The 26,111-nt window shown below is 41.9% G+C and overlaps 1 protein-coding gene across 2 annotated transcripts in view; it reads left to right on the forward strand.

Annotated features, from left to right (window-relative positions):
- The window catches only part of Zzef1 (zinc finger ZZ-type and EF-hand domain containing 1), a 133,653-nt gene that overhangs the window by 86,897 nt on the left and 20,645 nt on the right, over window positions 1-26,111 (forward strand). For both annotated transcript variants that reach the window (XM_057773736.1, XM_057773737.1), the window contains exons 33-43: window positions 4,406-4,535; window positions 6,663-6,801; window positions 8,210-8,375; window positions 9,447-9,709; window positions 10,787-10,956; window positions 13,121-13,271; window positions 14,795-14,931; window positions 17,177-17,454; window positions 18,704-18,878; window positions 19,585-19,717; window positions 25,410-25,609. In XM_057773736.1, coding sequence (XP_057629719.1) covers window positions 4,406-4,535; window positions 6,663-6,801; window positions 8,210-8,375; window positions 9,447-9,709; window positions 10,787-10,956; window positions 13,121-13,271; window positions 14,795-14,931; window positions 17,177-17,454; window positions 18,704-18,878; window positions 19,585-19,717; window positions 25,410-25,609 — 1,942 coding nt within the window. The remainder of the gene's footprint in view (window positions 1-4,405; window positions 4,536-6,662; window positions 6,802-8,209; window positions 8,376-9,446; window positions 9,710-10,786; window positions 10,957-13,120; window positions 13,272-14,794; window positions 14,932-17,176; window positions 17,455-18,703; window positions 18,879-19,584; window positions 19,718-25,409; window positions 25,610-26,111) is intronic.

Here is a 26,111-nt window from a genome sequence, read left to right on the forward strand (position 1 = left end):
GCTAGTCTGTAATCTATCCTGGCTTTACCACATGTGAACTGAGTGTGACCTTGCAAGTTTTTTAACCTTTATTTTTTAAACTCAACTTTTTTTTCTTTTTTTAAAAAAATGTTTATTTATTTATTATGTATACAATATTCTGTCTGTGTGTATGTCTGCACACCAGAAGAGGACACCAGACTCCATTACAGATGGTTGTGAGCCACCATGTGGTTGCTGGGAATTGAACTCAGAACCTTTGGAAGAGCAGGCAATGCTCTTAACGTCTGAGCCATCTCTCCAACCCCCAACCTTCCTTTTTTAAGCCTCCATTTCTTCATCTTTAGAGCTACCTCTGAGACTAAGTTCCATTTCTGAGTGTCAAGAATAGTGCCTGGTACACAGCGGGGTAGGGTAAATTGGCATCAGTAGTGTTGTGAACTTGGAAGATAAGGATTATCTTCATTTTGGGGGGTTCCTAATAGCCTGTGGAATTGGAGAATCCTTTTATTTTACACCTGTGTGCTGTTAGCCACCATAGTGTCCTGCATATTTTAAGGACTTAGATTATAATAAAAAAAAATACTCTAAGCTGGGCGATGGTGGTGCACGCCTTTAATCCCAACACTCGGGAGGCAGAGGCAGGCGGATCTCTGTGAGTTCGAGCCCAGCCTGGTCTACAAGAGCTAGTTCCAGAACAGGCTCCAAAGCTACAGAGAAACCCTGTCTCGAAAAACAAAAAACAAAAAAAAAAAAAACAAAAAAAACTCTACAAAATTTACCTGGAAGGGGAGATATAACGGAGCAGGCGAGCAGGCCTGCTTTTTTCCTGCCCAGCTCCTACACGGCTAGCTTAACCCCAGAATAATTACACGGAAACTGTATTCATTTACACACTGCCTGGCCCATTAGTTCCAGCCTCTTATTGGCTAATTCTCACATCTTGCTTTAACCCATATTTAGTAATCTGTGTAGCACCAAGAGGTGGTGGCTTACCAGGAAAGATTCTAACCCACGTCCATCTTGGGCCGGAGCTTCATGGTGGTTGCCTGACTCTGCTTTCTTCCTCCCAGAATTCTGTTCTGTCTACTCCACCCACCTAAAGGCTGGCCTATCAAAAGGCCAAGGCAGTTTCTTTATTAAGCAATGAAAGTAACACATAGACAGGTGACCCTCCTACATCAGGGAGACACCATAATCCAGAAGGCGATCTTTCCCAGGGTGAGGCTCAACCATGACCCTTGGGTTGTGCTGACTTCTATTTCCCCAAACATGGGAAATTTCACTATAGAACTTATGATAATGGAGGACTGTTATACTCTCCCCTACATTAAAAGAAAATAGTATGCAAAGTTTTTTAAAATAGTTTTTGGTTTTGTTTTAAAACAAGGGTTGGACTTTATTGGGACAATAGTGTAATATAGATTTAAACCCAGGTATTAAGAAAGTGGGGCTTAAGAAAAGACAGTATTATATGCCTCTGAGTAGATGTGGACTTCTCAAGAGGGAGGTGCTTTATTCCACTTTTGACCCATGTGTCTCTACCTGCTCAAGCCCACTTACAATCCACGTCTTTTGGAGGGGAGAAAAAAACCAAAGAATAGGTGTTAAAAGGAGAGTTGGGATATAGTGAATGAGATAATACTCAGTATTTCTCAGTATTTTCACTCTAAAAAGAGATGTTCTGGGAAGGCGGGGACAATTAAAGCTGTCTCCTTGGGCCAGTGAGGTAGTTCCACAGATAAGGCTGTCTCTATCCCTTGACCTGCTGTAAGAGGGCAGACAGGGGGACACAGTACTGGGTGACAGCTGGTTCTTTTTTTTTTTTTTTTTTTTTTTTTTTTTTTTGGTTTTTCGAGACAGGGTTTCTCTGTTGTTTTGGAGCCTGTCCTGGAACTAGCTCTTGTAGACCAGGCTGGTCTCGAACTCACAGAGATCCGCCTGCCTCTGCCTCCCAAGTGCTGGGATTAAAGGCGTGCGCCACCACCGCCCGGCGACAGCTGGTTCTTCAGCTGTCAGTCAGCCCGGTGTTTCAGCCTTTGTCTGTGCCAGCATGATACAGCCCTGGAGGAGAGAAGGAGCACATACCCTTCACACTGACCCCTCAGAACTAGTTCAAGACTGTATAAGAGGAGGCCTAGAACCATTTAGTTGAAATGAATAAATGAATGGATGGTTTTGGTTTTGCATTTTGAGACAGGATTTTACTGTGTAGCCTTGGCTGCCCTGGAACTCACTCGGCAGAACAGTCTAGTGTTGGATTCATAGAAATCCTACTGCCTCTGCCTCCTGAGTGCTGTTATTGAAGGTATGTGCCACCATTGCCTGGAATGTTTAAAGTTTTTTTTTTTAAGAATTTATTATTTTTATTTATATGTGTATGTCTGTGTGAGTGTATACCATATGTATGTGGGTGCTATAGGAAGCCAGAAGAGGGTGTCTGATCTTCCAGACTTAAAATTAGAGGTGGTTGGGAGCTACCTGATGTGGGTGCTGGTAACTGAACTGGATTCCCTTGAAGAACAGCGATTACTCTTAACCATTGAGCAGTTTTTTCAGCCCATGTTTAAGTTCTCATTCCTGAAGCAAACTGTAAACTGAAACTCTGGAATGTGTAGCTTTACATAAGAAGAGTCCATGAAGTCACCACCTGGAACCTCTTATTTGAAATGAGGAATCAGGAGCAGGCCAGATAAAGTTTAGTCATCCCTGTCCCTGTGTTCCTCCCCCTTGGTGGATTGGTTCTAAAACCTCATCAATACAAATGAGATGCTTCAGGCCCTCAATAACCCACACACATTCCTTTACATGCATTGAATCATCTCCAGATGACTTTATAATGCCTTATGAATCACTGTAAATGCTTGGTAAGTAGCTCTTACATTGTGTTATTTAGGGAGTGATGAGAAAGGATCTACACATGTTCGATACACAGTTTTTCATTACATGTATGTGTGTATGGGAATGTGCATATGAGTGCAGGTGTCCTCAGAGACCAGAGGTGTTGGATCCCCCTGGAACTGGAGTAATAGGCAGTTGTGAGCTGCTGACATGGGTTCTGGGAACTTAACTCCAGTCCTCTGGAAGAGCAGTAAGTACTCTTAACCTCTGATTCATCTTTCCAGTCCCAGAGACAAATTTTAAAAGATATCTTTGATATGATATTGGCTGAATCCAATGATATGGAGCCCATGTATGTGGAGGCTGCAGATGCAGAGGCTGACTGTCAGTGGCATGGTCTCATAAGAACTCATCGGTAGAGCTGAAGTCACAGGATCTGACCCTTTCTTCATGCTGATTGCATTAGGCTCTTCTAACTATGTCCATACTGAATTTATTTTAGACAAAGTCGTGTTTAGTTCAGGCTGGCCTCAGACATTCTATATAACCAAGAATTGCCTTTGATTCTCCTGCCTAGGATTAGAGGTGTGTGATGTTTATGATATGCTGAAAATTAAACCCAAGGTTTCTTGTATTCCACAACTAGGCTATATCCTCAACCTAAACTTCATTATTATTGTTGTTATTGAGACAGGGTTTCACTAGATAGCCCTAGCTGGCTTGGAACTCACTATAGTTCAGATTGGCCTCTTAACTCACAGAGATCCACCTGCTTCTACTACCTCTACCTTCTGAAATGTGCCACTATGCCTGACTAACTTTTTTTAAAATTTATTTATTATGTATACAGCCTTCCTTCCATGTGCGCCTGAACACCAGAAGGGGGCACCAGATCTCTTTATAGGTGGCTGTGAGCCACCATGTGGTTTCTGGGAATTGAACTCAGGAACTCTGGAAGAGCAGTCAGTGCTCTTAACCACTGAGCCATCTCTCCAGCCCCAATTAAACTTTTTTTTTTTATTGAAAAAAAAAATTTTCCGCCTCCTCCCTGCCTCCCATTTCCCTCCCCCTCCTCCCGCCCCTCTCCCCCTCCCCCCACTCCTCTTCTCCTCCCTCTCCAGTCCCAGGAGCAGTCAGGGTTCCCTGCCCTGTGGAAAGTCCAAGGTCCTCCCCACTCCATCCAGATCTAGGAAGTTGAACATCCAAACTGTCTAGGCTCCCACAAAGCCAGAACCTGAAGTAGGATCAACACCCTGTGCCATTGTCCTTGGCCTCTTGTCAGCTCTCATTGTCCGCCAATTAAACTTTTTTTAATCTTCATATTTGACTCCAGTACCTGGCATATGATAGGTTTGTCCTACTCAGTGTAATCTGCTTAAGAAATGTTATTTTTATTTTTATTTATTTATTTTGTTTTCTGAGCATAAATCTAAATAACAGATAACTCTGAGGCTTTGAGAAGCAGTTTCCATCATTTCAAAATGCCAGTCTGTTAAACTTAGGGGACACAGCATCTACTAACTAACTAGTACTTCCTTGGATATTGTAAGAAGCATGCCTTTTATTCATTACATCCTTCTTTTAGCCAGTGGAGTGAAGAAGATGAGCTCGCTGATGCCAAGCAGAACTCAGAGTGGATGGATGAGTGTCAGGATGGCATGTTTGAAGCCTGGTATGAAAAAATAGCTCAAGAGGATCCAGAGAAGCAGAGGAAAGTAAGACCTCTCAACTAGAGCAATCTGGGTGACTTGCTAGGATTTGGAGAGGAGGGTGTCCCTTGGGTGTGCTTGGATGATGTCTCCCAGAGGGCTTCTGGGAACATTCAGGACCAATGACCAATGTCTGTCTTCATCCTGATGGGATCCATCATGGTGGCTTACTTCCATAGGACTAGGCTCTCAGCAGAGTGTTTAATAAGGCTGATGTGCATTATTAGATTCCAGTGTATTAAATTAGTGAGAAATGGAATTGCCAGAGTTTGGACTCTCATGCTCTGGGCTGGCACACTGTCCTCCTGTAGGCAAGCAGCATTCCAATTACAAAGATGATAATCAGGTGAGCTTGGAAGCAGCTCCAGTTTATCCTATGAGAGCTAAATGATGCACATGGTAGAGGAATCAACTTAGGTAGACTGTCTTTATGTAAGGTGTCCCATCTCCCACTACTACATGTGTCAGACATCTGGTATCATGAAGACACTAGTTTTCCCCATATTAAGTACTTTCTGTTTGCCAGCTGCTCTGCCCATTATAGTACCTCTGTGATACTTAAGAGGAACACACCAACTGGGACTTGTGATTTCTCTCTTGCAAGTTCATGTCTGAATGAGAGCATCCTGTAGTACTCGGATGACCTGGCAGATTTCTTCTCCTACAACATAACATCTACTCCCAAACACTGACTTTCTGACTCGGTTTCCTCATATGCAGACTCTAAAATGAACTACCTTATAACCACCAAGTACTTTTTAGTAACTCTATAGCTTGCTCATATAACAGTCTCTTACTATCTGCTCCCAGGAAGGAAATTAGCTAGCTAATAGAAAGTCTGTTGGCTAGTTGTGTGGTTAGCTAGTTAGTTAAAGATGAAAAACTTATATGATCTGAAGAGAAACCAGAGTACTGTTTGCTTATAAAGAGGTCCAGACCAGCCTAAAACTTGCAACCCTCCTGCCTCAGTCTACTGAATGCTAGGATCATGGGAAAGCATCACTATGCCCTGCAGTTTTAATGTGTCAGAATCAAGAGTCCTCCTTTGATGCTTGTTAGCATTTCCATTGTCTAACAAGTACCCAAGCCAAACATTTGGATGTCATTCTTGACAGTCCCTTTGTTAATTTGGTCACCAAGGCTTCTCACTTTGCCTCCTTAATACTTCTCAAATCTGCCTACTTTCCTCATCCTGTTTAACAGTTCAGTCCCTGCCCTTATTACATCCATGGAGTTACTTGAACAGCTGTATCATAGTCAGCTTCCTTGACCCTTGTCTTGGTCTATCAATCCATTCTTTGCTCTGCAACCAGAGGAACCTTCAGAGTGCCCGGATCTATTGCCATTACTTTCCTGTTGAAAAATTGCTTTTAAACATTAGCTGTTTAGGCTACTGGAGTTTACCTTTCTAACTTCACCTGGTTATTCCTCCTCTGTACTCTATTATATATGCTATATATTGCCCCTTTAAAAAGCCCTGGAGCTAGAGATATGGTTAGTGGCTAAGAGCACTTGCTGCTCTTCCAAAAGATCCAAGTTTTGTTTCTAGCCACCGATGCTGGGTGCTCACAACTCTATCTCTAGGGAATTCAATGCTTGCTTCTGCAGGTACACATACATTGCTGGCATACACATACATAGGCACACACATGTGCATAAATAAAATAACATCTTTTTAAAAGGCAAACCAAAAAAAAACCATGTCTTTTTTTTTTTCTCACACGCTCAGCTATATCCCCAGCCCGTGTCATGCTCCCTTTTTACAGGAGCAAAACTTCTGTGGACTTTGCTGTTCCTTCTGTCTCCACCCAACTACCATCTGTTTGTTCTTGGTTTTACCTGAGATATTGTCTTCCTTGAAAAGCCTTCCTTGACCCTCCAGATTCCTTTGATAGTGTCCTTTGTGTTCTCTGAGCTTCCTGAATTTGTCTCTCAAAGCATTCCCCACATAGTATGACCATCATCTGTTTGCTTGAGGGAATTCCTAAGTGGGTACTTGCTTATACAACTTCAAATCCTAGCATCTGGTACAAAGCTTGGGCTTCTAGGTTTCTACTGAGTGAATGAATTGATTAATGAACAGTGGCCACAACAGAAAGGCTGTTGGCTAATTGTGTTCATTTCACCTTACAGATGCACATGTTTATTGCTCGCTACTGTGACCTGTTAAATGTGGACATCTCTTGTGATGGGTGTGATGAGATTGCCCCCTGGCATCGCTACCGATGTCTGCAATGCAGTGACATGGACCTTTGCAAGACTTGTTTCCTTGGTAAAATTCAGGGGGAATCCCATGTCCACAAGCAACAGTCATTTCTGCTTTCTATGATTTTGCCATTTTAAAAATTCATTGTGCTGAATAGAGACATTGTCCAGTGTCTCTGGTTCGTTCTCCCTCAACTCAATGATGAGCTTTACTGCTACTATCTGACATCCTTCCGTCTCCCATCCTGCTGGGGAGGCCCTTGATCAACTCTCAGGACTAATTAATGCAGGCTCAGATAAGTTTCTAAGAAATTTTGCTACTGAATCACCCAGTAGTTCCAAATAGCAACATATGTGAACAAGCAAGATAAACTTGAAATATTCTTTAATATACTTGTCTCATAGGTGCTAGGGCAGAGCCTCTCTGCAGTAGTGAGTCCTGGAGGGCTCTATGTATTTGAAATCCAGCAGTAAAAGACACAGTTGCTGTCCTGGAAATACAATCTACCAGAGATCAAACGTATCCACATAATAAATGCATATGCTGTTATAACTGAGCAAAGCAAAGTATTTCTGGAAAATTTTGGAAATATTGCAGCTCTCTACAGAGAAGCCTTGTGGAGGAGATAGGGTAAGAATTGATCTTTGAAGGAAGTTCAAACTGGATGGCATTGCAAAACTCTGAAGATAGCATTACCATCAAGAGCAGAGCAAGCTCAGGGACAGGAATGAGTGCTTTCAGTGAATTTAGATAGATACCCTTGAGTATCTCTGTTTAGTTAAGACGGACAGGGTCCAGGTTGTAGGACCCTGAGATGCTAGGCTAAGGAATTGAATAGTCTGAAGACAGGAGGGACAGTTTACAACTAGGATGTTACCATGGCCAAAGCTTTGGTCAGGGGAGACTGTCCCTGTTGTTCTCCTTTAGGAGACTCTAGTCACACTGGAAACAGAAGTGGCCAGCTGTGAGGAGATTGAGCAGGGACTTAGACTGAGATCAGAGTACCTTGTCTTATTCATGTCTGTTCTTCTCTTACTCATCGGGTCTGGGATTCTGAAGTCTATTTTCACCTATAATTCTGCAGTGACAAAAAAGAACAGAAACTTGATCACTGGTGTGCTCCAGAGGAACACACCAGTGGTTGTGTAACTTCTATCAGAGATGGGGTGTAAGAGATAACTCACAAAGTGCATGGGCCTTTTTCTCCCAAATAGTAGTCATGGTAGTAATTTGGCATGTATTTGATCTGACTGTGACACTGTAGAATGGGGATCAGTCAGCTGGACTATTGCCAGAGTTCTATGCTGAGAATATCATTGTTATGCTCATGACCACTGGGGCATTCTAGTCTTCCATGGAACCCCTGCCTTCTGGAGTAGTAAATGAGAAATGGCTCTGGTGTTGGGATCAGTTTGCTAGCACTCTGGGGGACCCTCTACCTTATCCGCCTCACACACTGCTGGTTTTTCTTCAGGTGGAGTGAAGCCTGAGGGCCATGGAGATGATCATGAAATGGTCAACATGGAGTTCACCTGTGACCACTGCCAGGGTTTGATCATAGGCCGGAGAATGAATTGCAATGTGTGTGATGACTTTGATCTTTGCTATGGATGCTATGCAGCAAAAAAATATTCCTATGGGTATGTCAGTTGTCTTGCCACCACCATAACCTTTTGACTATGTCTTTACTTAAAGGAGGTGTATTGCTTTTTCTGTGGTGCTAGGGATTGAACCCAGGACTTCACAGATGCTGGGCAAGCACTCTACACCTGGGCTATACTGCTAGCTTTCCTTACTTTAAAATATTTGTATTGTTATTAGGTGTGTGTGTGTGTGTGTGTGTGCACGTGTGCATACATGTGTGGAGATGAGAAGACAGTTTTGTGGTGTCACTTCTCTCTTCTCCTTTTTGTGGGTTCTAGAGATTAAACTTGGGTCACCAGGTTTGCTAAATGCCTTTCTTACTAAGCTGTCTTGTGGCCCCTTTCTTATTTTTTTTAAAAGAAAGGTTTTGTTTTGTTTAATACAACTTTTAACATATTTAGAAGATGAGAGATTAGTCCAGTGCACCCGGTGTCCTCGGATTCATCAGTTAGGGAGATGGCATCATGAGTGCTTACTTCATCCCTTTCTTTTACCTTATTTATTTGCTTTTTTTTTTTAGCCATTGAAATTTTATTATGCATTAGGGAGCTTAACCTAAAAACCAACAGAATAGTAAAAAGATATGTTATATCTGTTCAATGGCTTCAAAATATATTTTCCTTTGATGGCTCAGCAGTTAAGATCACTGGCTGCTCTTCCAGAGGTCCTGAATTCAATTTCCAGGAACCACACAGTGGCTCACCTTCAAGTACTTAAAACACATTTCAAACCTTAAGTCATTTCTTTCCTATATCTTGTAATCCATCTTTTTAAATTACGGGCATTCCATTGCATTACCAAACTTCAGTAGCACACCCTCAGAAATCTCTGAACTCTGCCTTCCTTAGCGTGGTTCCCATGTGCAGGCTTTAGGTTGTGAAGTGCTAATGTGAGATACCCAGTGTTTGTGTTCGTTCATTTCTCTGGGGAAAGAGTTGATACTATTCTTTAAAGCTTCAGTAACCACAGCCAATTGGTGACTAAAGCATGTGCTCCCCTGAGGTTCTAGGTATCTTTGTCAGAGTCTTACAAATGCTGTAGGCCTTAAAACTCTCCTGTCTCTGCAGCCATTTGCCAACCCACAGCATCACAGCCCACCCAATGGTGACCATCCGGATCAGTGACCGGCAGAGGCTCATCCAGCCCTATATTCACAACTACTCCTGGTTGCTCTTTGCTGCCCTGGCTCTCTATAGTGCTCACCTGACCAGCACAGAGCACGTGGATGGGGAGCAGTTGGACCCCCGGGCCCGCAGCAACGCTGCTACCCTGCGGAGCCAGTGCATGCAGCTGGTTGGGGACTGTCTGATGAAGGCTCACCAGGGCAAAGGTAACTAAGTATTCCTATGTAGAACCCCAGCCCTGCCTCTGCTTGCTGTTGAACAAAAAGCCCAGGCAGCCATAAAAGACTATGCTTGGCTCAGAGGTAGTACACAAGAGGGATTCAGCGTAGCCTGGAGCTCAAGTCTCAGTCTCTCTTGAGAGGACTGTTGTCATAGTAGCTTTTAGTTAGTCAAAGTGTCTCCCTGGCAAGGCAGTGCAGCATTAATAATAAAACTGCGAGTCCATGCATCTGTAATATTTGAATCTCTCACTTGCTCAGGAATCCATTCTTTTTTTTTTCATACCTGAAGTAAAAATCCACATGTACTTGTATCCGAGATGAAAGCTGCTTACAAATAATGGTGTGTGTCTGGGTGTGGCCATGCACATTCAGATCCAGTTCTGTGGAGGTTAGGTGGGTCTACATGGATGCCTTTCTCAAAATAACAAAATAGTGAGTTAGTTCTGACTTCACTGAAGTAATTCTGACTACTTTTTTGGAAAGAAAGTAGTGTAAATGTTGAACTTCTGAGACATTTTAGTTTCTCTCAGATGGTAGACTCCTCATCCTAATTGATACCAGGAAATCATACTTACAGAGAAGGAGGGTGATATCTCTATCTATCAGGGGGATTTAAAAACCTAGTCGCTAGCCAGGCATAATGCAGTACATGCCTCTAATCTAGCGCTCTGACAGCTCTGCGAGTTCAAGGCCACCCTGGTCTACGTAGCAAGCTCCAGGCAAGCCAGAGATACATAGTGAGACCCTGTCTCAGAAAATAATAATAATAGTCACTTGGCACTACCAGAAAAAAAAGTTTCTAATTTTCAAAACAATCCTGTCACCTGTTGTATCTTCAGTGTTTCATTGTGCTTAAAGTGCAGGTGCCCTTTGCTGTTGTCTTTTCCATCTGAGATCAGGAGGGGCATGGCAGGCTGCCAGAGATGTTGTTGTATGATTTGTGTGACACCCCCCACCCCTGCCAAACCATCTGTTTCTATACAGTGGTTAAACTTTGTGGCACTCGCCAATAATATCCCTGTTGTGAATGTTTAACCGTGTTCTTGTTTCTTCCCCTTCCAGGTCTTAAAGCTCTAGCTCTTCTTGGTGTATTGCCAGATGGTGACTCCACCTCAAAAAATCAAGCCCTGCCAGGAACAATGTCCATCCAGACCTCAGAGGACCAACTAGAGAAGACGAAAGTTCAGCTTGCTGAGGAGCCAGCAGATACGAGCCTGTTAGTGCCCTGCAGTGTAAGTAGTGTGTCTTTGCCACGTGGTCACAGCTTGCATTCAGGGAGCCAGTCACACAAAGAGGCACAACAGAGAAGTTAAGAGCATGGTTTATGAAACTGAAGACTTCAGTGCTCAACTTTGGTTTATATTCAGCCAACAGATAGATAATACCAAAAGTTTACTGTTTTAACAAGTAGACACAGGTAGGTGTATCGACAGAAAAACCTTTATAGGTCCAAGCATGATCTGTGTTGGTGGCACAAATAAACATCTTTTTGTTAATTTAAAATAATATTAAATAACTTAACAAAAGATTGTTTTTGCAGAAGTTTGCCTTCAGAGCTTTAGCCCATGCTGTAAATTTCCCCAATGCTGCAGGAGCCACTGGTGTTTCTGTTGTAACCCCATCAAGGTACCAGGTCAGGATAATCTCAAGCTGCCTGCCAGTCTCTCAGCATCAACAATGTAGCCACACAACATTTTAACCTGCCACAGATTATCTTACACAAGGAGGGACAGCAGTCCTCACCTTATTCCTGGGACTGTGTGTATTTGTGAGCCCTCAGCATCCTACAAGAATCTGTAGCAAGCTGCCCACAAATTGTGGTCACCATCTATCAATGTGTTCATTCATTTACACCAAAATGGACTTTATTTTTTATTTTTTATTTATTTTGATGCTCAGATTGAGCCCATGTTTATGGCCCACTGGCCATTCTTGCTTGGCTTTTATATTCTCATTCTCTCTCTCTCTCTCTCTCTCTCTCTCTCTCTCTCTCTCTCTCTCTCTCTCTCTGTGTGTGTGTGTGTAGGTGCAGGTACATTCTGTAAAAGGGGGTGATAATAATAGTGATTGTAACACAGGGCTATTGTAGGAGTTATGTGCTGTCCACACTTGAAAGAAACATGTAAAGTGTTTAGACCATGCACACAGTAAGCTCCATCTTAGATCCATCTTAGAAAAGGACTTGCGTGTCCTGTACCATTACTCTCTGCCATAGTCCTTGAGACAGGATTTCTCACAGAACCTGAAATTAATGTGATCAACAAGCCCCAACAATCCTCCTTCCTCTTCCCTTGGCAGCAGTTACAGGTATAACACATTCATGGCCACATCCAGTCTTTTTTTTTTTTTACATCAACCACGATCTCTCCTCCCTCCTCTCCTCTCATTCATTTTCCCCATCTTCCTCCCACCCCCCCACATCTACTCCTCCTCTGTTTCTGTTCAGAAAGGGGCAGGCCTCCCATAGATGGCAACAAGGCATGTATATGAGTGATGGGATCTGACTCATCCTCATTCTTGTATATTAAGGCCTCTTATGCACTGAGCTCATACCTCTGTCCTATACCCTGAGAATATTCATTTCTGTATCAATAAAATATCTTCATCTGTGGCAGGAGAAACAATATTATGTGTAGATTTGATGTAACCTTATCTTTATAATAGCATTAAAGAGAATAGTATATATAATACTTTTCTGATTGTAAATAAAGATGGGTTTTATTTTTCTATGGTATGTGTATGCTGTATGCATGTGTACATTTTCATCAATATCAAGAGTCTTCCTCTATCACTCTTCACCTTATTCTTTTTGAGGCAGGTCTCTTACTGAACCTAAACACCAATTCAGCAATACTAGCTGGTCAGTAAGCACCAGGGATCCCTGTCTCTGCGTCCTCCCATGCTGGGATTAAAGGCGCTCTCTACCACACTTGACTTTTTACATAGTTGCTGGAGATCCAAACTTAGGTCCTCATGCTTACATGGCAAGCATTTTGTTGACTGAGGCATCTCCCAGCCTGTGTCTGTTTTTTCTACAAAAAAGTAAATATATAAAGATGACCACTCTATTGTACTAGCAGAAAATCAACAACTTCATTTTTTCCCCCAAAGAACTTTCCATTCTTGGCTTCTGGAAGCCAAACAGAATATACTGAAGATTTGTTATCAGCCATTGCTTATGTGACCTGGAAGCTCTGATGGCACTTCCAAGATGATCAGGGGATGTGATGGGAGAATCATTATTGTAGAGTAGTGGTTTATTCTAAGAAATTAGTGACATTTTTCTAAGGAAATTCCAAAGATTTTTAGTTTGTGAAAGACTAACAGTTGTATACAGTAGTATAATATATGGAGTACATTTTTGTTATTTTTTTTACATTTTCCTCCTGTTTTTAGGGAAAGAGAGCTTCAGATAAAGAAGTCAGACCTTTGGATTATAAGCAGAGGAAAACGGCAGGTGAAAGTCTCACCTTAATGAAGGACCCTTTGTACCAAACTCAAACTTCTGATGCACCTGCAAATGCTCACATGCCTCCAGGACCTCCAGGTGAGGAACATATGGCTGTTAACCCCACCTCCTTCCTCTCCAGGTGCATGCGTCATCACATCTGCACTGTCACATACAGTTGGAAATTGTCCAGTAACTGAGGTTTCTCCATTCTGTTCAGCTGCAGCTGGTAACCCTGCATCACCTATACTTTACTTTAGCTTATCTAGTCCATGCATTTACCAAGAGCCTTCTCTTTGTTGAGATCCCGGGGTGAAATCTACCAACATAGGCAAAGGCACACATGGCCTCTGCCCTCCTGGAACTCACAATCCAGGAAGGTTTCAAATAACTGTCATTTAAAGTGCTCCTAGGAGAAGGGTGATGAGTGAGAGCCTTGACTGGGATCTAGAGCAGATTTTATCTGTATAAAGCCATGTGGAAGGAGATGTAAGGCTCATTGCATGTGCCAGGATATTCAGTAGGGGCTGACATCAGGCAGAAATCACTGTGAGAAAAGGCCTCTTAGTAGGTTCCAGAACTAACATGAGGAGAAGTCCTCATGCAGGTGTGCAGAGCGCTGGAAGATGACACAGAAGAGCTACTGTGGTGCTCTGCTGCATGCTTCTGACGTTCAGGCCTCAGGCTGTGGAAAGATGGACGTGGTGGGCTTGGAGCTGGGGTTTTGGAGGGTGGAGGTATAGTGTCGGGTTGAAGGAGATGCTTCAGGTAGCATTGGTTGTTCTATAATAGAATGGAGGGGAGTAGATTCTACACCATCTTCAGGGCCAACTCTCAGAAGCAGTAGACATCATGCCAGGTCCTCAAAGTCTACCAGAGTCAGATTCACCTGAAGATCAGCATTCTGGTCCATAGGCAGCAAGTGTCAAGTACCCCCATGTTCTGGGACATTGCTAAGTGCTTGAGGTATATCACAAAAGAGGCAAAAATCAGAAGGGTAAATGACGAACAGCAAACACAAATATGCAGAATGTTAAAGGGTAATCAAATGCTAGAGAGCATCTGGTTTAGAGCAGGGTCAGGGAACAGGGAGGACCGTTCCTATTCAATTAGGGAGCAGGAAGGCCTCCTTGAGAAGGTGGCTGTAAAAAGTGTTCAACAATAGAGTTTGTTATTTTTATGAGTTTTGTTTTTGTTTTTTAAAAAATTATAATTTTATGTCTGTGGGTGTTTTGTCTACATGTATATCTGTGTACCAAGTATGTGCCTGGTATAAGCAGAGAATCAAATTGGAGTTACAGGTGGTTGTGAACCACCATGTGGATGCTGGGTTCAAACCCAGGTCCTCTGGAAAGCAACCAGTGCTCTTAACCATTGAGCAAACTCTCCAGCCTCTTTGTTCTTCTTTTTGAAACAAAGTCTTGCTGTGTAGCCCAGCCTAGCCTCAAACTCTTGATTAGCCACCCTGTCAAGTGCTAGGATTCCAAGCATGCATTACCACGCCTTATTTCATCTATAGAATATCCAGCTCCCTTCTATAGGATCACAAGGACAGTGTCGTGGCTTAGTTGCCTTCTGTGTGTGTGAAATCCAGCAAAATCTGAATGTGTTTTCCCACGCAGATGCTGAACATCCAGAAGTGTCATCTCAGACAGCAGAAGAGAAGGCAGTTACTCCAAACCCTGAGCAGGTGTTTGCAGAATGTTCCCAGAAGAGGATTTTAGGATTGCTAGCAGCCATGTTACCTCCCATCAAGTCGGTAAGAGGCAGGCAATATTTTCTTCCTGGAAGAGTGGGTGGTTGTAGTCACAGGAAAAATGGTGATAAGATGTAAGCCAAAACCAACGATTAGCAACAGCTCTGTGTCCTGAGGGAGGGGACGATTATGAATTAAAATTAATTTCTCCTTTGAACTTACATTTTGTATGAATGCGATTGACTGTTTTTAATTATTTTTCTTATTCTTATAGTTACTTTTTTGGTTTATCTAGACAGGGTTCTCTGTGGAACAGCCCTAGTTCTGTCCTGGAACTAGCTCTGTAGGCCAGTCTGGCCTCGAACTCATTCACAGAGATCCATCTACCTCTGAAGATCATGTATGTAGGTGTGTGTGTGTGTGTGCGCACACACACACACACACACACCTACATGAGTTTATACACACCACATGCTTTCAGATGCTATGGGCCAGAGGACATTGGATCCCCTGGGACTGGAGTTAGAGGGAGTTGAACCCCATATTGTCTTTTCCAAGAGCAGCAAATGCTCTTAACCACAGAGCCATCTGTCTACCACTTTTGTGGTAACTTTCATAATATTGATATCTTCAAAGAGTCTAGCTTAGCTATATCCTTAGTATTCTTTATAATTTTATGAACTCTTCATATGTGCATATCTTATGTGAATTTTAGAATTATGTTTTAGCAAGACCCTGTCAATTTGCCCCTTTAAGATCTGGTGAGTTATTTTCTTTGGAATAGCATTAGATATATATTAATTTAGGAATAACTGACATCTTTAAAAATACTATATTTTGTTTTTTCTCATGGCTAGGAATTAGACAGAGCTAGCAAAATATGGTTCATTTTTTATTGCTAAGAGCTTTTGGTGCTACTGTTGCTTTGTTTTACTAGTATGTATACAGTGCCCTCTTAAAACACACTCACTATGCTAACTCACAATTATTGAAGAGGTTCTCCAGTTTTCTCTTTTTTTCCTATGGAAAATAATAAATGGTTTAAATGTAGTCAGCTGTTTTCTAAATGGCATTTTTAATAATATAGCATTGGAAGCCAAGTAAAATGCAGATAGTATTTAAAGAAAGAAAAATAAGGCTGAGAAGATGACTTGGTAGGTAAAGCGCTTACCATGCAAGCTTGAGGATCCCAGAACCCACTTAAAGTTGGATAGAATTTAAAAAAAAAAAAAGTAACCGTAATAGCAGTTCATAATTGGATAGAGTTTTGGCTGGTGCACACTTTTAGAAGTTTTAGGTAGTATCTTTATGATGGTTTAATCTAATACAAATAGTTTATAATATCAAAAATCAATACTGCTATTAGATCTTCCAATTCAAAGCATCTAAGATTTTCAAGAATAAAGTGAGGGGAAAAAAGTTGGCTAGAGTAACATGTGTCTCCTCATGGAGACGATGGTGCAGGTGGAGACAGAAAAATCCCCTGAAACTCGTAGGCAAGCTAGTCTGACGTACACAGAAGCAAACAGCAAAGAGACCCTGTCTCAGACAAGGTACAAGTTACCAACATTGGAGGTCTTTCCTTGGCCTCCACATGTGCATACATGCACATCATACTGAAGGAAGGGAGGGAGGGAGAGAGGGAGGGAGGGAGGGAGGGAGGGAGGGAGAGAGGGAGGGAGGGAGGGAGGGAGGGAGGTTGGGAGAATAATTTGCAGGTGTTGCTTACAGATGTTTATGGAGAAAGGTTGGCAAACTGTCCATCCAACTGTTAGTAGTTGTTACTTGCTTGACATTGGTGGATCAGAGAGGGACTGTGATGCAAAGTCTGAATTTTATGTGTTTTTTTAGTTCTTTGAATTCTTTATAATGAACATCATCAGGAAAGGAAGAAAAAAAGCAAGTGTTTAAGGATAAAGGAATGTTAGAAGTGGGATAAGAAGGGATTGGAGACACAGCTCAGCAGTTGAGAGTCCTTGCTACTCTTGTGGAGTTTGGTTCCCAGTACTCATGTCCAGAGGTTCAACACCTGTAACTCCAGCATCAGGGGATCCAGTGCCCTCCCTCTTCTGGGCTCCAGAGGACCTGCATTTACATATGTATAGTCATACACACACACACACACACAAGTAAAAAAATAAATTTAAAAGATGATACTTGAACATATTTATTTTATTTACAGTAGATTGTACATATGTCATTTTTGAAACTGGAATTAGGCCAGTTGTAATACATGAATGGGGGGCATGTATAGATGATGTGGCTGACTGGATTTTGTACTAAAGAGATTTCCCCTCTCTGTTGACAGGGTCCCACAGTCCCCCTGATAGACCTGGAACACGTCCTCCCACTCATGTTTCAGGTTGTCATCTCCAACGCAGGCCACCTGAATGAAACCTACCACCTCACCCTGGGTCTTCTGGGCCAGTTAATTGTCCGTCTTTTGCCAGCAGAGGTGGACACTGCAGTCATCAAGGTCCTTTCAGCCAAACACAACCTGTTCGCTGCAGCAGACAATGGCGTTGTGCCAGATGGCTGGAAGACCACCCACCTGCTCTTCAGCCTGGGTGCTGTCTGCCTGGACAGGTAACCTTAGTTTTTACATACCCAGCCTCCACTCCACCCTTTGTGGCTCACTGTTGATGAGTTTCAGTGTGCTGCAATGCTGAGGCTCTGCTGTGAGAATCCAGCTCACAGCTCCACACTGAAATAGCTGAGAGCCAGGGCTGGAGAGATGGCTCAGTGGTTAAGAGCATTGCCTGCTCTTCCAAAGGTCATGAGTTCAATTCCCAGCAACCATATGGTGGCTCACAGCCATCTGTAATGAGGTTTGGTGCCCTCTTCTGGCCTGCAGACACACACACACACAGAATATTATATACATAATAAATAAATAAATATTAAAAAAAAAAAAAAGAAATAACTGAGAGCCTTAGCAGTACCTGCCAGTCAACTCTGATGAGATTTATTCAGGTAGATTTTTCCTGAGAAAAGTAAGTGTAGGCACTAGGGTTAAAAAGTGTTTTTATTATAAAAACAATAATCATAATACCAAATGTGAAATAAAGAATGAAAATGACCTTGATTTGTCCATATGCATCTCTAAGCACCTGTCTGAGTAGGACTGTGAGTATGAGTGTGCTTGTGGAGAGGACACTCTAGAGCAGTGACTCCAGCCTCCCTAACACTGCGGTCCTCTACTAGAGCTCCGCATGTTGTAGTCACCCCACCGTAAAATCATTTTCAGTGTTACTCATAACTATAATTTTGCTGATGTTATAAAGAAAACCTTTCAACCCTAATGCCTATAGTTAATTTTCTTTACATTATGAACCATAATGTAAATATCTGTGTTTTCAGATGGTCTTTTTGATGTGTGTATGAGGGTACTTGATTCCCTGGAACTGGAGTTCTAGATAGTTGTGAGCTGCCATGTGGATGCTGGGAGTTGAACCTGGGTCCTCTGGAAGAACCGCTGGTGCTCTTTACCTCTGACCCATCTCTCCATCCCTTCAGATGGTCTTAGATGACTTCTGTGAAAGGGTTGGTTGACACCCCCCTGAGGGGTCATGACCCAAAGTTTGAGGACCACTGTTTTACAGAGATTTGAGAACATAGTTATAGGAAGAGTTTATAGGCTGAGTATATAAGCAACATCTTGATTTTGTTGTTGTTTTCACTTGTCTTTATGTGAAAAGCATCATTTTGGTAATTTTTAAGCTAAGTAATGGATGGTTCTTTGCATGAGTCTGACTATCTAGGACAGTGAACTGTGATGTTTGTGAGGGTATAGCGTCACACACTGCCACCTAACATTGGAGCTCTTGCCTTCTAGCCGAGTGGGTTTGGACTGGGCCTGCTCCATGGCAGAGATCCTTCGGTCGCTCAACAATGCCCCATTGTGGCGAGATGTCATTGCTACCTTCACAGACCACTGCATCAAGCAGCTTCCTTTCCAGCTGAAGCACACCAACATCTTTACCCTGCTGGTGCTTGTCGGCTTCCCCCAGGTACAGCATTTGAAGGCCTGTTTGCCAAAGTCTATAGGGCATATGCATGCACACACACACACACACATATTCTTTTTTTTTTTTTTTTTTTTTTTTTTTTTGGATTTTCGAGACAGGGTTTCTCTGTGGCTTTGGAGCCTGTCCTGGAACTAGCTCTTGTAGACCAGGCTGGTCTCGAACTCACAGAGATCCGCCTGCCTCTGCCTCCCGAGTGCTGGGATTAAAGGCGTGCGCCACCATTGCCTGGCTACACACACATATTCTTGCATACGCATGTATGTATGTATCTGTAATGGTCTTGGAAAAATTTCTAATTGCATAATTTGCTTTTATAGTATTGGTGTATTTTCAGAATTGTATAGTTGTTATACTTGCATTGTCAACAGTTAGACGTTTGATTAATTTTTCCAGCTTTGAATAATAGTAGGCAACTATAATGTATTCAGTTACAAAGATCTTCAGAGACCGTTGTCTTTCACTCTGGCACTCATGTTGATTTTCTCAGTTTGTATGCCTCATCTGACTGGGGTGAGGACCTGCAAAGCTATGGCAAACACCTAAACTAATTTTGTGCCAGGTCTGCACCCAATCCTTTGATCTTGTGAATAAGAAGACCCCCCATCCCTGTATGCTTTAGAAGAGCGAGCAAGCAAAAGGGACTGAGCTTGTGCCTAATTAAGTGCCTCTTCCCGCATCAATGCTCTAGGTCCTCTGTGTGGGAACCCGCTGTGTTTATATGGATAACGCCAATGAACCCCATAATGTGATCATCTTGAAGCACTTCACTGAGAAGAATAGAGCTGTGATTGTCGATGTGAAAACCAGGAAAAGGAAAACAGGTCCTAAGCATAATTATGTCTCCTAAGAATGGAAGAAAATGGTCTAATCCTTGCATGCTATGAAACCAATGAAGATGCCTCAGTTCTTATTTCTGCATGTGATAGTTTAATTTTTTTAAATTGCATTTATTTATTTGTGTGTACACATGTTGAGAGGAGAGGCCGCCTTTTCCTTTCCCAGGTGCCCAGACTCCCAAAATAATCACACAGAAACTATATTATTTGCAATACTGTTTGGCCAATAGCTTAAGCATATTTCTGGCTAACTCTTACATCTTAAATTAACCCATTTCTATTATTTTAGATTTTACCATGAGGTTCATGACCTACTGGCAAGGTTTCAGCTAGCAGCTCACATCTCACCCCTCTGGCAGCTACATGGTGTCTCACTGACTCTGCCTTCTCTCGATAGATAGATAGATAGATAGATAGATAGATAGATAGATAGATAGATAGATAGATAGATAGATAGAGATAGATAGATATAGAGATATAGATAGATAGATAGATAGATAGATAGATAGATAGATAGATAGATAGATAGATATAGAGATAGAGATAGATATATCTTCTAGCCTGGCTATATTCTATTAAACCATTGGTCAAAAGCAGCTTCTTTATTAACCAATAAAAGCAACACATACACAGAAGGACTTTCCACATCACCTCCCCTTTTCTGTCTAAGTAAAAGTAAAGGTTTCAACCCCAACATAGCAAGATTACATAAAACAAAACAGGTATCAAGCAAAATTACAGTTACAGTATTTATATCTACTTTACCTTTTATCATAACTAAGGAAAACTATAACTATCTATTCTTCAACTCCATCAAAGACTCCAGAAGGATATAATATTACCTAAGTAAAGAGGAAGTGTTTTGTAAGCAACTTCCAAAACTCTAGAATTGACAGACATCTTGCTGCCTAGACAGTCATCCAAAGTTCTTCTGTAATGTTTCAAGTACCCATCTTCAGCCCACAGGCCCATAGTATCCAACAGACTTTTCCATGAAGCAGGAAATTTGAAGATCTGTTCTGCCTTGTAATGGCAAAGTCTAACAGTTGCTTTCTTCTGTGTCCTGCACAGAATGTCTGGCAGACTCTTTCATGAAGCAGGAACCCCGAAGAACTGTCTCACCTTCTTGAGGCAAGTTCAGCAGTCATTTCTCTGTAGGTCCTGCATGTCCAGTTCCTACAGCATACCATCAAGCAGTCCAGGCAAGAGCAGTTTCTTTGCCCAAATGGCTAACAAACTTCATAAGGAGCCTCTTTGATGCCCATCATGCTCTTGATGTAATTGGTGCTACCAGGAGCAGATTGTCTCATTGTCTATTACTTTTTCTACAAGTTTAATATTTATTTTATTATCTTTACTCCTTTAACCTATGACTCTCTGTACTCTTTTATATTACACTTACTGTCTCTTTACTCTTTTGCGTCTCTCTCCCAAGCCTACGTATATTTTTTGAACATATTGTGTCTCATTTAGAGGTCTTTTATGTCTGAATCTGTTCTATGGTATATCTGTAATCCTTTTCTGTCCTGGAAAGCTTTTTAAAATGGTAAACAGTTTGGTTGAGCGGCCCTGGGTACTGGCTCCACCTCTCTCCACCTTTCAAAATGGCAGAGGTACCATTACCACTAGCTCTGGGATGCACACCACTTTAACTTTGATGAGTGTACAGCATATAAACCCTTTTAATATGAGTAATAGTTAAATCTGCCATGCAGTGCACTGCATGTCTTGGAAATATCTCTGTGTATGGTGCCAGGAATTCACCATGCTCTCCTGCCTGTGTACTCCTAACAGACCTGATCTCGTCACCTGCTCAGGCAGGAGGCACTGAGCCACAGGCATAGTCTCAGCTACTTTTCCAGACCCCAAGTGAGCACAAAAGCATCTGTACCCGAAGTGGGTAGCAGGCATCAGCCCCAAACATTTCAGATCATTTTGGTGCACCAATCTGTTGGGGGAAGAGGCCACTTGTTCTTTTTCTGGCTGCCCTGCCTCCCAAAATAATCACACAGAAACTTTATTATTTGCAATACTGTTTGACCAATAGCTTAAGCATATTTTTGGCTAACTCTTACATCTTAAATTAACCCATTTCTATTATTTTATATTTTATCACAAGGCTCGTGGCCTACTGACAATGTTCCAGCTACCAGCTTGCGTCTTTTCCCTCTGTCAGCTACATGGTGTCTCACTGACTCTGCCTACTCTCTCTCTATATATATATATCTTCTAGCCTGGCTATATTCTGTTAAACCATTGGCTGAAAGCAGCTTCTTTGTTAACCAATAAAAGCAACTCATGTACAGAAGAACTTCCCACATCACACACATATGCTTATGTACATGCACACATATGTGGAGATCATAGGACAATTTGTGGGAGTCAGTTCTCTCATTTTAACACCTGAGGCCTTAGGGATTGAACTCAGGTTATCAGACCTGGTGGCAAATGCTGATATTCACTGAGATATCTCACCAGCTCAAATCTTTACAATTAATTGGACTTCTTTTGCAGATTATAGTGGTACATGTTCTGTAACCTCAGCACCAAGGCAGGAGGATCACACAATCAAGACTAGCCTGATAGTGAGTTTGAGGCCTGACGGGGCAGCATAATGAAACCTGTCTCAGATAAAATAGTAATAGCAGTTAATAAGCATGGTAAACATGTAAATTGGTTTCCTATAGATAGCATATAGCCAGTCTTCTTTTTAATCCAGTTTGACAGTCCCTTGCTTCAATACTTATTCAGGTATTTTTGGTTGATTGAGTTTAATTCTGCTATCTCCTTGCCTGTTTTCCACTTGCTTCTGTTCTTAGCTCTTTTTTCTTCTCTTGTCTTCTTTTGGATTGACTTTTCTTATTTTCTAAAGATTCACTTCACGCCTGTCATTGGCGCTAACTGTAACTGTTGCTCCGGTGTCAGAGTAGTCAGTGCTTTAGTCAGCACTTGGGAGATGGCCCTGAGGCTTGTTCTGCACACCTATGCTGTCTTCAGATGTGATCCCACTTTGCAGTTGTGTAGAAATACTGCATTTGTGCCCCATATCTGCTTCACTCTGTGTTATTGTAGTCACACTTTTATTGCACATAATGTAAATCTCATAGTATGTAATGTTGGCTTTTAAAATGTGAGTGATTATTGCTGAGGTTTTTCTATCTTATACTCAATTATACACTTAAAGTCCTTTCATCAACACTAAGCCAAGAATTAGCAGGCATCTCCAACTGTTCCTTGATAGGCCGTCTCTTGACAAATGTTTTGGCCAACAAACTTTAGACACCTTCTTTAACTGTCTGAGCATCCATTTTAAACCTAGATTCTCCACTCAGCCCAATCCCGTTTTGTTCCTTCCACCATTATCCCACACCCTTAAAATCCATTCCCACACATACTGCTTGAATGAATTATTAGCAAATTGCTTGAGTTCTTTAGTAATATAATACATCTACTCTTGGACTCCCCTCTGGGAGCCTGCTTAGCTTTAAATCTGGTTATAGTCTAGAGGCAACTTTTGTTGGACCCTGAGGGACATCAGTGTTGCCTTTCTAGGCATCTTCAGAGAAAGCCACTGCTGCTTTAACTTACAATGAAGGGTTAATTTCCTCAGCAGAGGTGAAAAGTAGTACTTCAGGAAGTGGGATGAGATCTGCTTAGGGTGGAGAGACTACTGCTCTGGTGAGATAAGCCCTTCCTGGGATTCAAGGTGCTCGGTTTCGATAGGGTCCTCCACACAGCTCCATCCCAAGTTACAGTGTTCCATTTTTATCAATTAACCCCTTAACTTTTAACTACCAAACACCTTTGAGTCTGCGACTTGAATTTTTGCTGTAATTCAGCCAATCTTATAATGAGGGCTTTGTTTTGATTTTCCACAACAAAATCTGTGGCTGCTGGAAAGAAGATTCTCTTCCAGGGCACACTTAAAAACCTTTAGACCATTTATGCACCTCTGGAAATGGTCCATTTTATCACTAAGTTCATTGTTGTCCTTCGCCATATTTTGAGATCTAGGAGTTGGTTAATCTTATCACAGAACTCATCCTTTTCGTTTGTCAGTTTACCCAAAGACACAGGAGCATCATTTTCCTTATTTTTCTGCAAATTGTCAAAAGCTTTATATACAGAGTCACCAAATCTGTTGCCTCTCACAACTGTATAATCAAATGCATTTGTCTCCTTAAGTTTGTAAAATAGTTTACACCATAGGCTTTCAGTACTCTGAGCTTCTAGGAGAGGCTTCAGTAACTGTAGGTGCTGGCAAACTGAAAAGCCTGTTCCAGATACTTAAAAAATTCATCCCTATATTTCTGTTGCTCTAGAATCACTTCTGGTACCAAAATCTGCATTGATCAGGGTTCTCCAGAGAAATGGAAATGATAGGATGAATTGAGAGGGGGGAGAGAGAAAGGAGAGAGAAAGGGATTTATGAGAGTGACTTGACTTACAGGTTGTGATCCAGCTAGTTCAACAATGGCTGTCTATCAATAGAAGGTCCAAGAATTTAGTAGTTGTTCAGTCCATGACTCTGGATGTCTCAGCTGATCTTCAGTATATACCAGAATCCCAAAGAAGCAGGCTTTAATGCCAGTAAAGGGATGATAGACCAGTTTTGTGGGATGTCCTTCTATATATGTGTTGCTTTTATTGGTTGATGAATAAAGCTGTTTTTGCCAATGGTTTGGCCGATGTTTTGCTGTGAGACTCTCAATCTCAAGGTCGTGGATTAGTGCCCCACGTTGTGTACCATTACGTAAACCGAGACTGTGCTTTCATTTCCTGCCTGCCCAGACCCAAATAATCACACAGAAACTTTATTAATTACAACACTGTTTGGACAATGGCTCAGATGTATTTTTAGCTAGCTCTTACATCCTAAATTAACCCATCTCTATTAGTCTATGTATTGTCATGAGGCTGCGGCTTACCGGTAATGTTCTGACATATCCTTCTGTGGCTACATGGTGTCTCCTTGACTCTGCCTACTCTCTCTCTCTCTCTCTCTCTCTATATATATATATATATATATATATATATATATATATATATATATATATATATATATATCTTTGTTCAGATTTCCCACCTGGCTTTACTCTGCTGAGCCATTGGCCAAAACAGCTTTACTCATCAACCAATAAAAGCAACACATATAGAGAAGGACATCCCACATCAGACCTCCCAGGGAGACTGAGGGCAAGCAGACAGATAGCAAGCATCCCTTGATATATGCTGCCAGCAGAAAGTGTGGCCCAGACTAAAGGTGTATCTTCCTACCCCAAAAGATCTTAATTAGAAGTGGTTCTTCCCACTTGAAATGATTTAATTAAGAAAAAAAGTTCCTCACAGGTGTCCCTAGCCACTTGGGTTTTAGTTAATCTCACATGTAATCAAGTTGACAACCAAGAACAGTCATCACGACAACTTTGGCGATGACCTGCTTGTGCATAGTAATAAGAATTTTGCATTGTGACTCTTAGTTTCCCCATGAATAAGTGGTCCTGTACTACTTTTGTGCTCACCTGCAAACTGGGCTTAAATATAGCAACCACACCTGAGCCTGGGAGGCTTGTTTCTTCAGTCCTTACTTTAGTGAGGCATGTGGAGAAACCTGGCTGTAGACGACACTAACTGTACTCTTTGTACTTTTCTTTTCCTTTTTGGCATGATGCTTCAGTGAAGGACTACCAACTGGTCCAGAAGGGAGGAGGACAAGAGTGTGGCACCTCTCAGGCCCAGCTGAGCCAGTACTCCCAACACTTTGCCTTTATTGCCAGTCACCTTCTGCAAACCAGCATGGACAGCCATTGTCCCGAGGCAGTGGAAGCAACTTGGGTCCTATCCTTGGCCCTCAAAGGTTTATATAAAACACTAAAGGTAATGGTGAGCCTCTTCCATGTGCACAAACCTACCTATGATTTGACATCTGCAGAGGATTAACAAGGAGGAAATGCCATCTGATTTGAATGAATGCTTAACAATGGGTTGTTTTTAAAAATGCTTGAGACCTTATACAAGGATAACTTAAGGAAGAAAGAATTTTCCAAGTGTTTTAAGTCTCAGTTTTTCTTTTGTTTTTGCTTGTTTGTTTTTATTTTTTGAGGGGTTTTTTGTTGTTGTTTTGTTTTATTTTTTGAAACAGGGTTTCTCCTGTGTATCATTGACTTTCCTGAACTCACTTTGTAAACCAGACTGGCCTCAAACTCACAGACATCCGCCTGCCTCTGCTTCCAGAGTGCTGGAATTAAAGGCTTGTGCCATTACCACCTGGCAAGTCTCAGGTTTTTGGTTTTGGTTTTTTGTTCGTTTGTTTGTTTGGTTTTTCAAGACAGTGTTTCTCTGTAGCTTTGGAGCCTATCCTGGAATTAGCTCTTATAGA

This window comes from Chionomys nivalis, chromosome 7 (assembly GCF_950005125.1).
Source record: "Chionomys nivalis chromosome 7, mChiNiv1.1, whole genome shotgun sequence".
Classification (NCBI taxonomy): Eukaryota; Metazoa; Chordata; class Mammalia; order Rodentia; family Cricetidae; genus Chionomys; species Chionomys nivalis.